Below are 12,948 nucleotides of genomic sequence, written 5' to 3' on the forward strand. Positions count from 1 at the left end.
TGCACTGTGTAAACAGCCGGTCCTGGTAGCACCAGACTTTAATAAAGAGTTTGTGCTCCAGACAGACGCCATAGAAGTTGGCATAGGAGCCACGCTGTCCCCAGAGATAAATGGGGAGGAACATCCCATCCTGTATTTGAGCAGGAAGCTCTCTTCCTGCAAGAAAAAGTACACTATAGTAGAGAAAGAATGCTTAGCCATAAAATGGGGCGTAGATACCCTGAGATATCACCTACTAGGCCGGAAGTTCAAACTAGTATCATATCATGCCCCTTTGAGATGGTTAAGGGAGAAGAAGGGAAAGAATGCCTGTGTGACTAGGTGGTTCTTAGGTCTCCAGGACTTTGGAGCATAGACCCAGGAAGTTACACGGTAATGCGGATGCCCTCTCCAGAATTCCCTGTCTGGTGTCTGAAGGTGCTCACACCCCCGACTTTGGGCAGGAGGGGGGGAATATGTGACAGAGTCCTGGTGATATATGTGAGGGGAGATATGTTTCACTGCGGCTGTCAGCTTCAGTGAACTGAACCTTGAACTTTCTCCAGCATGTTATGTGCTGGGGAGGGGTTAAACAAACATTTTTAAAAGGGCTTGGTTTTTTGTGAATGACTATAGAGCAAGAGGGAGGTCATTCACCATATCTCCACGTCAAGGGTGTGGCTGGGGCAGTTAAATGCTCAGTCACGGTTTTTTTTCTCTGGTGTGGTCCGGAGAAGGAAGTCTCTGTTACGAAACTGCAACTCCACACTAAGGCAGAAGAGGGAAAAGCTGTCCCTGCACTAGGTCTAGACTGAAGCCCTACGGTGGAGTGGTCAACCTATTCCTAGCGAATACACCCACCGACGTTTCCTAGACTAAACTCAAAAGAAGACCTAAAGGAAGAGGGGAAGGAGACCCTGAAAGAACCAAGGACTGGGAAAAAACAAACAGGTGACCTCCTAGCAGGAAACTAGAGGAAGCAGCAGAAACAAAAAAGGGAATAAAGGAATCTCAGCAGGCAGAACTAGAGGATCCAAGAACTGCACAAAACTAAACACAGAAAGGACTACTACAAAACCTCTTAGCCAGAACTCTCGCGGATTAACACTGTTGTCTGGCAAGGACTAGGAGGCAGGTGCTGGGTAATAAAGGGTGATACAATCACCTGACCTTAGTCAAAACCAACACCAGGGGAAAAAGACCAACAGCCAGAAAACCCCGCAGCCGGGGCATGTGAGGCCTTCGACCTAGCGGGCACAGTACACTGACGCACCCACTTGACGATTTCTCTTTGCCACCCTGGCTACCAGAAACTTCGACCAATCGACCTTCTAGTTTCCGAAATCCCTGGATGACCCGCCAACCGAGACTCATGACATTCAGCAAACAAAGCTCTCCTCAAGGCTCTAGGCACAAATAATTTACCATACGGAGTCTTTGTTGGTGCAGCATTCTGGGCCCCCAGGATGCTATTCTCCAACTCAGAACCCAATGCTGCTACCACCACCCCCCTCTGCAAAATACATTCCTCCTTCTTCATATTAACCGTTGGAGTGAAACTACGAGACAGGGAATCCGCTTTAACATTCTTTGTCCCAGGAATATATGTTACGGAGAAATGGAACCGGGCAAAAAACAGTGCCCACCTAGATTGACGGGCATTCAAAAGTTTAGCAGCATCCAGATATATCAGATTTTTATGATCAGTAAAAACCTGTATAAGATGTCTAGCCCCCTCCAAAAAATGTCGCCAATGCTCGAACGCGAGTTTAATTGCCAGCAGTTATCGGTTCCATACATCATAGTTGAGCTCCATCTCTGAGAATTTTTTAGAAAAGAAAGCACAGGGATGTACCCCATCCTTTCCCTCCTGGGACAGAACTGCCCCCACCCCTACTGATGAGGCATCAACCTCTACCAGAAATGGCTTGGTCTCATCTGGCTGGATCAAAACAGGGGCAGAGCTAAACCTCTCTTTGAGATGCTCAAAAGCCTTAACTGCCTCAGTGGACCATTGGACCGTATTAGCACCCTTCTTGGTGAGATCAGTTATAGGTTTAGCGATAACAGAAAAATTCTTTATAAACTTTCTGTAATACTTAGCAAACTCTAAAAATCTCTGAATTCTGCCTGAACCTTCACCGGATCCATCTCAAACCCATCACCGGAAACAAAGTACCCCAAAAAACAAATTTTCTGTACCGCAAACTCACACTTCTTTAGCTTAGCAAAGAGAGTGTTTTCACTCAAAATCTGTAGAACTTCGCGGACTCTCTGCCAATGAGACACCAGATCGGGTGAATAGATCAAAATATCATCCAAATAAACAATAATGCTCCTACCGATCAACGGCCTCAGAATGTCATTAATGAAATTTTGAAAAAACGCAGGTGCATTAGTAAGGCCAAACGGCATGACCAGACACTCAAAATGGCCCTCCGGAGTATTAAAAGCTGTCTTCCATTCACAAAACTAAACACAGAAAGGACTACTACTAGTGATGAGCGAGCATGCTCGCCACTGCTCGGTACTCGCCCGAGCATCTCAGTACTAGAGATGCTCGGAGCTCGCCGAGTACTTTCGAGATGCTCGGGCGGGAGCTCGGGTCCCCGTCCTGCATGTTTGGCGCTATTTAGAGCACCAATCATGCAGGGGTTGTCTGCCACTCACTGTAATGTCACAGTCATGGTGGTTGTGGCATTACAGTGATTGCCCAAATCAATGGGAACAGTGCTCACAGTGAAACATGAAAATCTGGCAATTCAGCAGCGGCATACACCGGTACCCGACAATTTAGAACAGAAAGAATAGAGCATCACACATATATTAGATAGATAGAAACATGTCAGTCACATATATAATAAGTAGAGTGACAGTGTTGGTTACTGTACTTGTCATTTAGTGTTAAAATATAGGATTTATTAAAAAAAAAATTGGCGTAGGGTTCCCAGTAATATTAGTCTCTAGCGGAGGTTCAGCAGATGGCTGGGGCAGATGTTTGAAGCCTGGGAAGGGGGTAATACCCACGGAGCTTCCCAGGCTAAAAATATCAGCCCCCAGCTGAATACCTAGCCTTTACCAGCTATTAAAATGGGGGACCCCCCAAAAAAATGACGTGGGGTCCCCCCTATTTTAATAGCTAGCAAAGGCTAGGCAGACAGCTGGCGGCTGATATTAATAGCCCAGGAAGGGTGCCATGAATATTTGGCCCCTCCCAGGTTAGAAACACCAGCCGTCAGCCGCCCCAGAAATGGCGCATTCATGGGATGCACCAATTCTGGCACTTAGCCTCGCTCTTCCCACTGCCTGTAGCGGTGGCAGTGGGGTAATAGGATTGGGGTTGATCTCAGCTTATAATGCCAGCTGACATCAAGCCCAGGTTAGTAATGGAGAGGCGTCTATAAGACACCCCCATTACTAACCCCATAGTCAAAGTTAAAAAAAAAACACAAACACTCAGAATAAAGTCCTTTAATTGAAATAAACACACAATTCTTTAATGTTCTAAGTTAAACCATACTTACCATCACGCCCATTTCAGCTCAAGCCAACGATCTCCTGCAATAAAAGTAAAATAATAAACCAACCTCATACTTACCTTTCCATGGTTCCCAGGACAGCTCCAGCTCTGCTACATTCACATGACAGGCTGGATCGCAGCCGAAAGCTGCCATCCAGCTTGCCATGCCGCAGACACTGAGAAGCGCAGGCATGCTTGCGCTCCTCAGTGTCTCGCTGTGACGGCATCCAGATGAGCCGAGTTCATGTCCAATGAACTCAGCTCACCTCATGCACGTCACTGCAGCGGATGGGGCCCAGAAAGCTTGGGCCTCCCTGCGTTGTGGATTCCAGCCCCCAGCTGCCTAGTTGTACCTGGCTGGACACAAAAATAGAAATTCATGAAATAATTAAAAAAAAATTGACGTGGGGCTTCGCCCTATTTTTGTGTCCAGCCAGGTACAGCAGGCAGGAACGGGCTCCCCCCAACCACCAGCTGCCTATTTGTATCTGGCCGGACACAACAATATAAGGAAGCCCTTTTTTTTTTTAAATTATTTCATGAATTTCATGAAATAATAATAAAAAAAAAATACGTGGGGCTTCGCCCTATTTTTGTGTCCAGCCAGGTACAACTAGGCAGCTGGGGGCTGGAATCCGCACAGCCAGACACTGAGGAGCGCAAGCATGCCTGCGCTTCTCAGTGTCTGCGGCATGGCAAGCTGGATGGCAGCTTTCGGCTGCAATCCAGCCTGTCATGTCAATGAAGCAGAGCTAAAGCTGTCCTGGGAACCATGGAAAGGTAAGGATGAGATTGGTTTATTATTTTACTTTTATTGCAGGAGATCGTTGGCTTCAGCTGGAATGGGAGTGATGGTAAGTATGGTTTAATTTAGAACATTAAAGAATTGTGTATTTATTTCAATTAAAGGACTTTATTCTGGGTGTATGTGTTTTTTTTTTAACTTTGACTATGGGGTTAGTAATGGGGGTGTCTTATAGACGCCTCTCCATTACTAACCTGGGCTTGATGTCAGCTGGCATTATAAGCTGACATCAACCCCAGCCCTATTACCCCACTGCCACCGCTACAGGGCAGTGGGAAGAGCGAGGCTAAGTGCCAGAATTGGTGCATCCCATGAATGCGCCATTTCTGGGGCGGCTGATGGCTGGTGTTTCTAGCCTGGGAGGGGGCCAAATATTCATGGCACCCTTCCTGGGCTATTAATAATAGCCCCCAGCTGTCTGCCTAGCCTTTGCTAGCTATTAAAATAGGGGGGACCCCACGTCATTTTTTTGGGGGGTCCCCCATTTTAATAGCTGGTAAAGGCTAGGTATTCAGCTGGGGGCTGATATTTTTAGCATGGGAAGCTCCGTATTACCCCCTTCCCAGGCTTCAAACATCTGCCCCAGCCATCTGCTTAACCTCCGCTAGAGACTAAAATTACTAGGAACCCTACGCCAATTTTTTTTTTAATAAATCCTTTATTTTAACACTAAATGACAAGTACAGTAATCAACACTATCACTGTACTTATTATATATGTGTCTGACATGTTTCTATCTATCTAATATATGTGTGATGCTCTATTCTTTCTGTTCTAAATTGTCGGGTACTAGTGTATGCCGCTGCTGAATTGCCGGCCGGCTTTTTTAAAGAGACGGGTGCATGAAAATCGGAGGGCACTAGTGTGTTCCAAGTGCCCTGCTATGTTTTTCATGCACCCTCCTATATACCCTGCCTGCCTGTCTGCCTATATATTCTGCCTGCCCCTGATTGTTTAAATTGAGCACCGTTCCCATCGATTTGGGCAATTTTTGACCTTCTGCAGCCCGCCGGGGGGGGACCACCAGAAAAATGCTCGAGTTTCCCATAGACTTACATTGGGCTCGTTGCTCGGGTCGAGCACCCGAGTATTCCAATGTGCTCGACCCGAGCTTCGAGCACCCGAGCATTTTAGTGCTCGCTCATCACTAACTACTACCAAACCTCCTAGCCAGAACTCTCGCGGATTAACACTGTTGTCCGGCAAGGACTAGGAGGCAGGTGCTGGGTAATAAAGGATGATACAATCACCTGACCTTAGTCAAAACCAACACCAGGGGAAAAAGACCAACAGCCAGAAAACCACAACAAAATGGCGGATGGTCCCAATGAAACAGATTCTAACAGACTCCACTCCACTTTGCCTGACACCGGCCCCACAGCATCTCCCTGTTTCTGCTGCCGCTGGGTTCCTGTATATGTATAATATATATATATTTATTTCAATGTTTTAAAATGTAAAAAATTACAATATATATATATTGCCTAAAATACAAAGGAAATGTGCCATCTTTAACTTTAGCCCTCATAGAGATGATTTAATCTTCAACATGCTTAACTGTCCACAATAACAGTAATTTTGACCTGGGTGTGTGTGTGTGTGTGTGTGTGTGTGTGTGTGTGTGTGTGTGTGTGTGTGTGTGTGTGTGTGTGTTTGCAATGTTAAAAATGAATAACTGATGTCTGAGTGAGACCTTAAAGTGCTACGCAGATGGACTATATATACACAATTAGATCCGGAATTAACACTTTGGTAGTAAAGCCATCCTCAAAGCAAGGCACCTGTAGGTGTTGAAATACTGAGGACTATGAATAGGTCCCTTTTCTTCAGGGACTTTCTACCATCTTTCTCTCAGCTGTAGCCAGGAAGAAAACAGAGTTCGGAGTTGGCAGAAACACTGTGAAGCAATTCACCTAGCACATCACGTCACCTCCTAATTCAGTACTGCAGTACATAACATGTTCTACCAAATAAAGATTTCAACAGCAACAGGAAATGTACTATCAATGGAATTGAAGAGCAAGTTTTGGAATTACATTACTACATTTCATGTGGACAGCAGCATATGTGAGTAATTAAACATGGTGCAATCCCTTACATAAGTGATGGGTGGCCTTCTCATAGTCAGGACAGTCCGTTCAGGAATGGAATTTTTACAATGCGACAAAACACAATGCACTGGGCCGTCTTTCAACATCTGACTTGACAGCTCTGCTTTTAGGGAATATTCCTATAATACAAAAATATGAGACAGGTCAGCAATTCTTTATAAAAAAAAATACCTAGCAAATAAAAGGTTTACAATATACAGCGATCGCTCACTTATCGCAGGTATTACGTTCTAGACCCCCCCCCCCCCCCCGTGATAGGTGAAAATCCGCAAAATAGGAACCTTACATTTATATTAGTATTTATATATATTTTAAGGCTCTATAAACCCTTCCCTTGTTAATCGTTCCCAGGATACACCCAGCGCCCAGGATACACAGGACAATGCTCTGGTTGGTGGCCTTCTATCAATCAGCCAATAGTGTGTCATGTACAGTACCGCAAAATCCGTTGATATAGGGAAAAATCTGCGGTAAATAATTAAATATAATCCCGCGATACAGTGAGGCCGCAATAAGTGAACCGCGATATAGAGAGGGACTACTGTACTACAAAATAATACAAAACATCTACAATAATTGGAGAACGCTTTCTTACTTTGAAGCATTTTTCCCTCACCTGGCTAAAACTTTTTTACAGTACTGTATATACAATCATGGCTAAAAGCTTGAGACTGACAACCTTTGGTTTTCATCTTTCTGCTTGTGTTTTTAGATCTTTTAGTCAGATGTTTCTATGTTTACTGAAGTTAAATTATTAGCTTGCATATGGTTTCATAAGATTTAGTGACAAATACATCAAACTTATTAAAAGACTCAATATTTACAATGTTGATCCTTATTTTTCAAGACTTCTACAATTCGCCTTGGCAACTGGATATCATCTTCTGGGCAAAATCCTAACTGATGGGAACCCATTCTTGCCTAACCAGAACAATTTTCGTGTTATTGTTTGTCCACCGCTTTTTGATGACTGATTACAGGTTCTCAATAGGATTGAGATCTGGGAAGTTTCCTGGCCATAGACCCAAAATGTCAAAGTTTTGCTCACAGAGCCACTTAGTTATCACTTTCGCCTTGTGACATGGAGCTTCATCATGTTGGAAAAAGCACTGATCATCACCAAATTGCTCCTGGATTATTGGGACAAGTTGCTCTTGGAGGATGTTTAGATATTCTTTATTCTTAACCACTTAAAATGTTGCTGTCATTGTCTGACATAATAATAATTACAGTATTGCAAGTGAAAACTTCCTTAGGCCGTGACTTTATCATGGCACCTGAGGGCCTGCTAAAGGTCTCCGTAACTCATCTTAGAAATAATAGCTTCAGAGGTGATCTGCAATTTCTCTATACTATGGTATTTATTCATTTATTATTTTTACTTATATAGCACCATCATATTCCACAGCGTTTAACAGATTTTGTCATCACTGTCCCCATTGGGGCTCACAATCAGTATGTCTTGGGAGTGTGGGGGAAAACCAGAGAACCCGGAGGAAACCCACCCAAACACGGGGAGAACATGCAAACTCCTTGCAGATGTTGTCCTTGGTGGGATTTGAACCCAGGACCCCAGCGCTGTAAAGCAACAATGCTAACCACTGAGCCACTGTGCTGCCCTGTGGGTATTCCACTATGTAGTATAAGCGACTGAATGATTGCAGGTTCGAGTCCCCTAGGGGGACTAAAGTAAACTATAAAAAAAAATATCTATAAATAAAAAATCCATATATAAAAATTTGAAACATCCATTTTCCTCCAGTAAAAATAAAGAAATTAAAAAATCTTAAAGAAAAAAAATATATTTGGCATCGTGTCCAAAAAACAGTCGGATTGAACTTTAAAATTATTGAAACCGCACTATCCCCCTCCCAAAAATGTAAAATAAGTTATCAAAATGTCATATGTAACCCAAAATGGTATCATTTAAAATGTCAGCTTAGCGTGCACAAAACAAGCCCTTACTCAGCTTCACAGATGGAAATATAAAAAAAAGTTACGGATCGTAAAAAATGGTGAGTATATATATATATATATATATATATATATATATATATATATATATATATATATATATATATATATATATATATATATATATTTTACAAATTTATTTAATTTCTCTTTAGAACTAAAATAAAAAAATAAAAAACTGGGCAAGTTTGGTATCGCCATAATTGTACCGACATCGAGAATTATGGTACCAGGTCATTTTTACAACAAACACCATAATAAGAAAACCAAAAAACAAATGGTGGAATTACATATATTTTCCAATTTCCTGTTGACTGTGAATGGCGTGAGACCACTGCTAAATTGAAATGGGGGACACAGCACTCCTGATCGGTGGGGGTCTCATCATTGGACCTCCACAAACCTATTAGCTCAGTGCATGGAAGATAAAGGGAACTCATGTAATAACAAGTAAAGGAAAACTCTTTTCTTAAATGATACTCACTCCTGCTAAGGTCAAAATATTCTCTATAGACTTTGTTATTGTGAGGTGTTTCTTTGCACGAGTTACAGCCACGTAGAGCAAATTCCACTCATCATCAGCCATCGTAACTGGAAGAAAGTAGCACAGAAAAGGCCCAATGACTTATAACATTCAGATTTAGAAGCGCAAGAAACTATTATATACACCTGGTGCAACCCTGCCGACTCATAATGCTTGTCAATGAAGACCATCTACCTAATAGGTACTTGTAATAAAAAACATTGCAGCCACAGGGCATGTGAGAAAACCACGCATTGCCTCCAGGCAGAGAAGGGCTCCTGTAGCTATATGGTAGACTGTGCATACAGACTAATGAGGAGAAATTGAAAGAATTGACAAGCAGACTGGCAGATCAAGACAATCCTGTATGTTTCCCACTTCAAGGAAACCTGAGTGGAAAAACTAGGGGCATGAAAACCATATTACTGCAGCTTCACCCCAGGAGAAATGAAACACAACAGTTCTTATTAAAATCACTGACGTGTCAATGTAAGCCTGGTGCCCTCTTACAAGGCATTTAACAATCTCCCATTATTTCACTGTCTAACTTCCATTAGGTTATTAATAGAGGTCTGGGTGCTCCCCTCACAGAGATCATTCTCTCTTAATAAAGAGGTCTTCTGCCACAATGCTATTGATGACCTATTCTTAGGATCAGTCATGAATTTCTGAAAGGTGTGGGTCTGGCACCTCCACGATCAGCGCTTCTCATCTCTGGTAGTGGCCAGATGCAACAGTGAATGGAGTGGAGCTTCTGATCTCTTCTGAATACAAGCTAATCTGCAGTTCCACTAAACAGTGTGTTAGACCAGTATGGTTCCATCCCTAGGGATAGGTCATCAATATAGCAGTGGAAAATTCTCCAGCTCTTTAAATTAATGTGCATTCAAACATCAATTTTTAGAGTCAATACACCAAGATTCTGAGATCTAAACTTCAGGGATAGGGCTACACAACAACTTGTGGTCATGTAACGTTAAAATAACAAATGTTGTGCTGCCTAATGATAGTGAATGAAGTACAGTGGAACTTCAGCAGGGTTGCATTTCTGCTGAACAGATCGCAATAAAGTTCAAGTGGCAATGCAACCATATTCGCCATCTTTAGTCGTGATATAATAGCTCAACACTGTGATCTTATCCGTACAACTACAAAGAAATTTGTAGCCCCAGCCTAAACGAAAACCATGTATGTACTGCAGCTGAATACAATCTATTGTTCCTTGTAAGCAGCCATTTCAGGCTGGGAGAGGCTCTTTGTAGTGTTGATCAATTGTGTTAGTGACAAATGTGCAGTAAAATGTCTGCACCTCAATGAAGTTATTAGCAAACATTTTACACTTTAAACCCTTGAAAAGGTGTTCATCATCCAAAAAGCACAACACAAATTTGATGTGTCTTCATTAATTCCATTTCAAATTTTACGCACTCACTCAGTAGACGAAAAAGCAAAATCAGTTCCAGGTAATAGATGCCGAAAATCTGAATATGTTAGTATTCAATAAGCCACGTGATGGGATTGTTACTCACCAACTGGGATCTGAAGCCTTTCCAAATTGTGTCTGGCACAAGGAACTTTTACAAAATCGTCAGTAACTTCCACAACATCAAACTCCATTCCTTTAGCTTTATGTACAGTTCCTAAAGTATAATCTGAAAGAGAATTTTAGGCAAGGAGCTTATTTATGCGAGGCATAACCCACCACGATGCACTCGACCAACAAGTAGTCAATTCTTAAAAGCCTGGGGTAATGGTATGAGACAGGCGTAGAATCTTGTGTATACGCCACAAAAGTCTCTCTACTATGGTACCTCCTCTCTGATCTGCACAGAACTTAGACATTTAGTCCTTTATCATGCACAGAATTCCAATGGCCATCCAACAATACATTGCCTAGTTTGAGACCCATTCCCAGTAAAGTTGATGTAGACTATGTTCATATAGGAGTTCAAGCTCTAACTGGAACTTATTTCAGTAGTGCGGTTATTTTTTTTTTTACAGCAAAAATATTACAGCAATCAGCTCTGGTCTTACATTCAATACAATGGAAAACACAATGAAACCTAAACCAACCACTCTGTAACCTAATGGAGTCCGCCTGTGCCATTTGGATGAGTCAGATCAGTCTTATACCAGATCCAGCACAGCTTGCGTTTTGTGTGGGAGCTGCAATGCAGATGTGAACAGAGCCTTAAAGGGATTTTGTGTCATATGAATAAACAAATTCTCTTGTCATTGTTTGAAGGCTGATACCTGCATCTTTTCCGTGAGGAGTATGACACCTTTCTATTCTCTTCACCAACTCTGGTATTCGTTGATTATACTTTTCAACAATAGCAATTTTGCCTTCAAGCTCTCGATCTTCAGCATTTACTGCATACTCCTTTAATGCTGAAAACCCCTTCTTTTTCCATGTTGCAATGAATTTGTCTTTAATGTACCACTGGTCTATTGAAATGAGGGAGGAAAATAATGACTGCATAAAAAAATGTTCTGAAGGCCTCATTCAGAAATCAGTGTTCCATGTGCTCTAGTCGTGATTTTCCTGGATGGAACATGTACCCACTATAGTGCATGGGGCTGTTCACATGTCCGCGGTTATTTTTGTACATAATGTGTCCATGCAAAAATTATCGAGACATGTATTCGTACTTTTCACCTGAGATTTTGGAAAACTATGGCTACGTCTATGGGTCTATGAAAATCAGAGACAGCACACAGGTGGCATCAATGTGTAATCTATGTGCTGTCCATTATTAAAATTGCAAACAAAATTATATAATTTATTTATCCATATGTGAAAATCACTGATGAAACTCAAAACATGAAAAACACTGATGTCTGAATGAGGCCTAAATATTGCACTAAGCATAAATGATGCTTTTATATATTACATTACTTGTGACATGAAAGAAAAAGGCTAAAACAGATAAGGAAAGTTACTTTTCTGCCTCTCAGGTTCAGGTTGAAGTAATATCCAAATATCATGAATTTTGCTCAGTCCAAAGCCTTCTGGTCCCTGAAACAGAATTGTAAAGTACAAACTGAATATTTTTATCTTAAAAGGGAATTAGTCAGCAGGATGTCAACCACCCCACCCCTCCAAACTATTTATATGTACATGTAGCTCTTTCAAGGACTAGTCCAGCAATACCTTTATATGGCCAGTTCGTTCCTGATAAATCAGAGTTTGAATTCATATGCTGAAGAGTTATTTGTAGATCAGAAGCCTTTGTCACTCCAGCTCTATTCTCCTCCCAGTGCTGCTTCCTCCTGCTTGACTGACAGACTCTATGCTGTGTGAGTTCAGCCAAATGAGTCAAGCAGGAGGCAGCCCTGGGAAGAGAATAGAGCTGGAATGACTAAGGCATCAGATCTACAAACAGCTCTACAAGTTAATTTCTCAGTAATGGAGTAATAGACTGGCCACGTAAAGGTTTTGCTGGACTTTTCTTTCAAAGCGCTACATGTGCATATAAATAATTTGGGAACTGAAATACTGCTGCCAGATTCCCTTTAACTTTTTCCCTAGTCACTGTGCCATTTCAAACATAATTACACTATCAAAGGTTATATAGATGATGCGTTAATTTATAAGTAAATGACAGGCTCCACCACTACTAGAAATAACAGTTATAAACAATAACAGAAAAAGTAGACATATAGATCCAATACTACAAACTTTGTTATCGGTTTATCGTTGCCATTTGCACCGATGAAGTACAATATTACCGTTCAATCATTCACATTTTGCAGGTAAAATCTGCGCATTTTGTATAGAATAAAAACAGTCTATGAAGAATATTGTTAAATGCCTAAATATTGCTTGTGCTCCAGAGCAGCTCCTCTTATTCTACTAGAAGTATAAAATCGTACTGTAAGGGAACCTGTAATTACAGGAAGCTAGAATCAGACCATAACAGAGTAGATCTTTCTCCGAAATGCTGCAATGTTTCAGAGAAAACATAGCTTGAAAAGCCAGCCAGGGACGGGGAGAGACCTGACTAGTCCAGTGCTGACCCAATCCAGCTCTAAC

The 12,948-nt window shown here is 41.8% G+C and overlaps 1 protein-coding gene across 2 annotated transcripts in view; it reads right to left on the reverse strand.

Moving 5' to 3' along the window:
* The window catches only part of FBH1 (F-box DNA helicase 1), a 104,606-nt gene that overhangs the window by 7,970 nt on the left and 83,688 nt on the right, over positions 1 to 12,948 (reverse strand). For both annotated transcript variants that reach the window (XM_073652465.1, XM_073652464.1), the window contains exons 16-20: positions 11,856 to 11,931; positions 11,166 to 11,360; positions 10,442 to 10,564; positions 8,874 to 8,980; positions 6,403 to 6,534 (exon numbers count right to left, since the gene is read on the reverse strand). In XM_073652465.1, coding sequence (XP_073508566.1) covers positions 6,403 to 6,534; positions 8,874 to 8,980; positions 10,442 to 10,564; positions 11,166 to 11,360; positions 11,856 to 11,931 — 633 coding nt within the window. The remainder of the gene's footprint in view (positions 1 to 6,402; positions 6,535 to 8,873; positions 8,981 to 10,441; positions 10,565 to 11,165; positions 11,361 to 11,855; positions 11,932 to 12,948) is intronic.

The sequence above is a fragment of the Phyllobates terribilis genome, unplaced genomic scaffold (assembly GCF_046119375.1).
Source record: "Phyllobates terribilis strain yellow unplaced genomic scaffold, ASM4611937v1 Scaffold_11__3_contigs__length_659146591, whole genome shotgun sequence".
Classification (NCBI taxonomy): domain Eukaryota; kingdom Metazoa; phylum Chordata; class Amphibia; order Anura; family Dendrobatidae; genus Phyllobates; species Phyllobates terribilis.